Here is a 2,790-nt window from a genome sequence, read left to right as displayed (position 1 = left end):
AACCTTCCTCACCCCCACCCTACCCCCACCCTCACCTCACCCCCACCACCCCTCACCCTACCCCCACCACCTCACCCCACCCTCACCCACCACCCCACTTACCCACTCCCCACCTCACCCCCACCCTACCCCCACCTCAACCCCCACCTAACCTAACCATACATTAAAATCAACACTAAAACAAGGTCAGGGTTATGCATAGTCCTATAAAACAACATGCAGTGACTCACAACGCTTATGCATATTGATCAGGCAGCCGTCATGCACTGGTTGTACTCAGGATGATAAAGTGTGCATGATTATTGCTCGATGTATCCAAATTCATGCGCTCATACATACTTCATAACTTACACTCGGGGTGGAGGTGGTATGCACTTAGGCATGTAGTCATACACTCACTTATGCAGTCATGCACTCACTCATGCAGTCATACACTCACTCATGCAGTCATACACTCACTCATGCAGTCATACACTCACCCATACACATCTCACAGGTGATAGATTCCATTAGAATATAAACAGATATATATAAATGTACAGATATAAACATATACATAGATACACATGGATATACACAGTTATACATAGATATACACGAATAGATATACATGAATAGATATACACGAATATATACAAATATACACAGATATCCATAGATACACATAGTTATACACAAGCTTACACAGGTACACATGGTATAGCACGACATACCAGTGTTATACTACGCTTGATATTTCGGGTGAATCAATGTTAAGAATTAACTGTGGGGTGTGAATTATGTAGTGAGGGTGAGGGGGGAGAGGTGGGAGAGGGGTGAGGGTTAAGAAGAGATGGGTGAGGGGGAAGAAAAAGAGGGGAGGGGGAGAAGACAAGGTTGAGGGGAGAGAGAAGAGGTAGGTTATGTTTGTCATTCTTACCTGGATTTTACGAGATACCTGTGTGACGTAACACTTGAGAGAGCACCTGGTTATATATAAATGGGACAGACAGACAGACAGACAGACACAGAGAGAGAGAGAAAGAGAGAGAGAGAGAGAGAGAGAGAGAGAGAGAGAGAGAGAGAGAGACAAGAATGACTCCAAACCAAAAAACTACCCCCAAAAAACACACACTGTTTATAATTAACACAAGTATACAGCGGAAAGCTCCCCTGGTGATATGACAGCAATAACATGACAGCATGACAACATGACAGCATAACAACATGACAGCATAACAACATGACAGCATAACAACATGACAGCATAACAACATGACAGCATAACAACATGACAGCGTAACAACATGACAGCATAACAACATGACAGCGTAACAACATGACAGCATAACATGATGACAGCATAACAGCATGACGGCATAACAGCATGACGGCATAACAGCATGACGGTAGGAGCTGTAAAGGGAACAGCTATATAGACAACAGGAGAGACAGCAGTGATTTTAACAGCATCTCAATCACCCCCAAGACTATAGTAAATAATGTGTACTGTGATAGTAGAAGGAGGAGGGGGAGAATAGGAGAAGGGGGAGAAACAGGAGGATGAAGAGAAGTTGAAAGAGGAGAAGAAGTATGGGGAGGAGGAGGAAGAGAGAGAGGAGGGGGTAGGTAGGTAGGTAGGTGGGAGTGGGGCGCACCTGCCTCATGTAAACTTGAAAAGACATTGATTCATCGCTCCGGCGTGTCCCTTCATTCCTCGAGAGCCACCACACTCCCCCAGCGGCTCTCCACCGAGTCGGAAGTACTCACCGCCTCGACGACCCCCCAAGGGAAAGTGACCAAGCAAATCGAGTGTGTCCCTGGGAAAGTGGTGCCTGAGAAGTAAGGAGGCTGGATTGGGAGAGGACGTCAGTGAAGAGGTGGCACTGTTTGAGGAAAGTGACCAGATAGTGTCAAGAAGAAGTGGTGTGATACCGAAAGTGTCAAGAGGAAGTGATCAGACAGCGGGAGTGTGTTAGAGAAAGTGACCAAGTTTAGTTTTGAGAGGAAAGTAGCAGCGGTACTTTTAAAAGAGGAAAGTGCCAGATAAGTTATTTCGAAAGGAAACTAGCTCCAAGAGGAAAGTGCCCAAGGTGAACGCTACTTTCAACAAGGAACTACCGCGAAGGGGAGACATTTGTAAACCGGAAATAATAGAAGGCAAGTACAGTACCATCAACAAGAAAGTGCCAGACGATAGAGATATTTCAAGAGGAAAATGTCGAAAGTGCCTGAAGAAAAATAACTTCAAGGAGAAAGTATCCGTAGCAGTAACTTCAAATAAGGAATGTGTCAATAGCAACAGTAACATCAAAGAGAAAGTGGCGTAAAGGTAACACGGAAATAATAAAATCTCCATGGAAAGTGCCATAAACAGTAGCACTTCCAAGAGCTCCTTCCCTGTTACTTGCAGCCTGGAGGATGAGGTGATGAGTTACAGCTTCAAGACCGTACAAGACTCAATCGTTTCTTAAAATTCATCGAATTTTTTTTTTTTTTAGTTTATCTGTTTCGAACGTTTTCCTGGCTTCAGCACTCCAGCAGTGACCAACGTTTTCCTGGCTTCAGCACTCCAGCAGTGACCAACGTTTTCCTGGCTTCAAGAATCACCCAGCTGTTAAACGTTTGGCCATCAGCTGATGGTGGCAGCCAGTGTTTTGAGCCCCCCACGCGTCTTATCTCTACAGGTGAGACCAACAGGTGTGTGTGTGTGTGTTTGTCTGTATTAGCTGGTTAAGATAAAGACTAAAGACCTTATCATTCTAACTTAACTAAGAACACCTGAGAATACCTGTGCTTACAGATGAACAT

General features: G+C 44.7%; 1 protein-coding gene across 2 annotated transcripts in view; it reads left to right on the top strand.

Moving 5' to 3' along the window:
• The first annotated feature begins 1,649 nt into the window (after positions 1-1,649).
• Positions 1,650-2,790, top strand: part of LOC121863136 (putative ferric-chelate reductase 1) — a 14,588-nt gene continuing 13,447 nt past the window's right edge. Inside the window, exon 1 of one of the 2 annotated variants that reach the window (XM_042361636.1) lies at positions 1,650-2,666. Coding sequence is in view for 1 of the 2 variants with exons in the window: in XM_042361629.1 (XP_042217563.1) it covers positions 2,619-2,679 (61 nt within the window). In the remaining variant the exon portion in view is untranslated. Of the gene's footprint in view, positions 2,680-2,790 lie in introns of both variants that reach the window. The other variant, XM_042361629.1, reaches the window with a different exon arrangement.

The sequence above is a fragment of the Homarus americanus genome, unplaced genomic scaffold (assembly GCF_018991925.1).
Source record: "Homarus americanus isolate GMGI-L3 unplaced genomic scaffold, GMGI_Hamer_2.0 scaffold40248, whole genome shotgun sequence".
Taxonomy (NCBI): domain Eukaryota; kingdom Metazoa; phylum Arthropoda; class Malacostraca; order Decapoda; family Nephropidae; genus Homarus; species Homarus americanus.
Note: the sequence above shows the minus strand (reverse complement) of the source record. Positions and strands in the feature narration are given on the sequence as shown.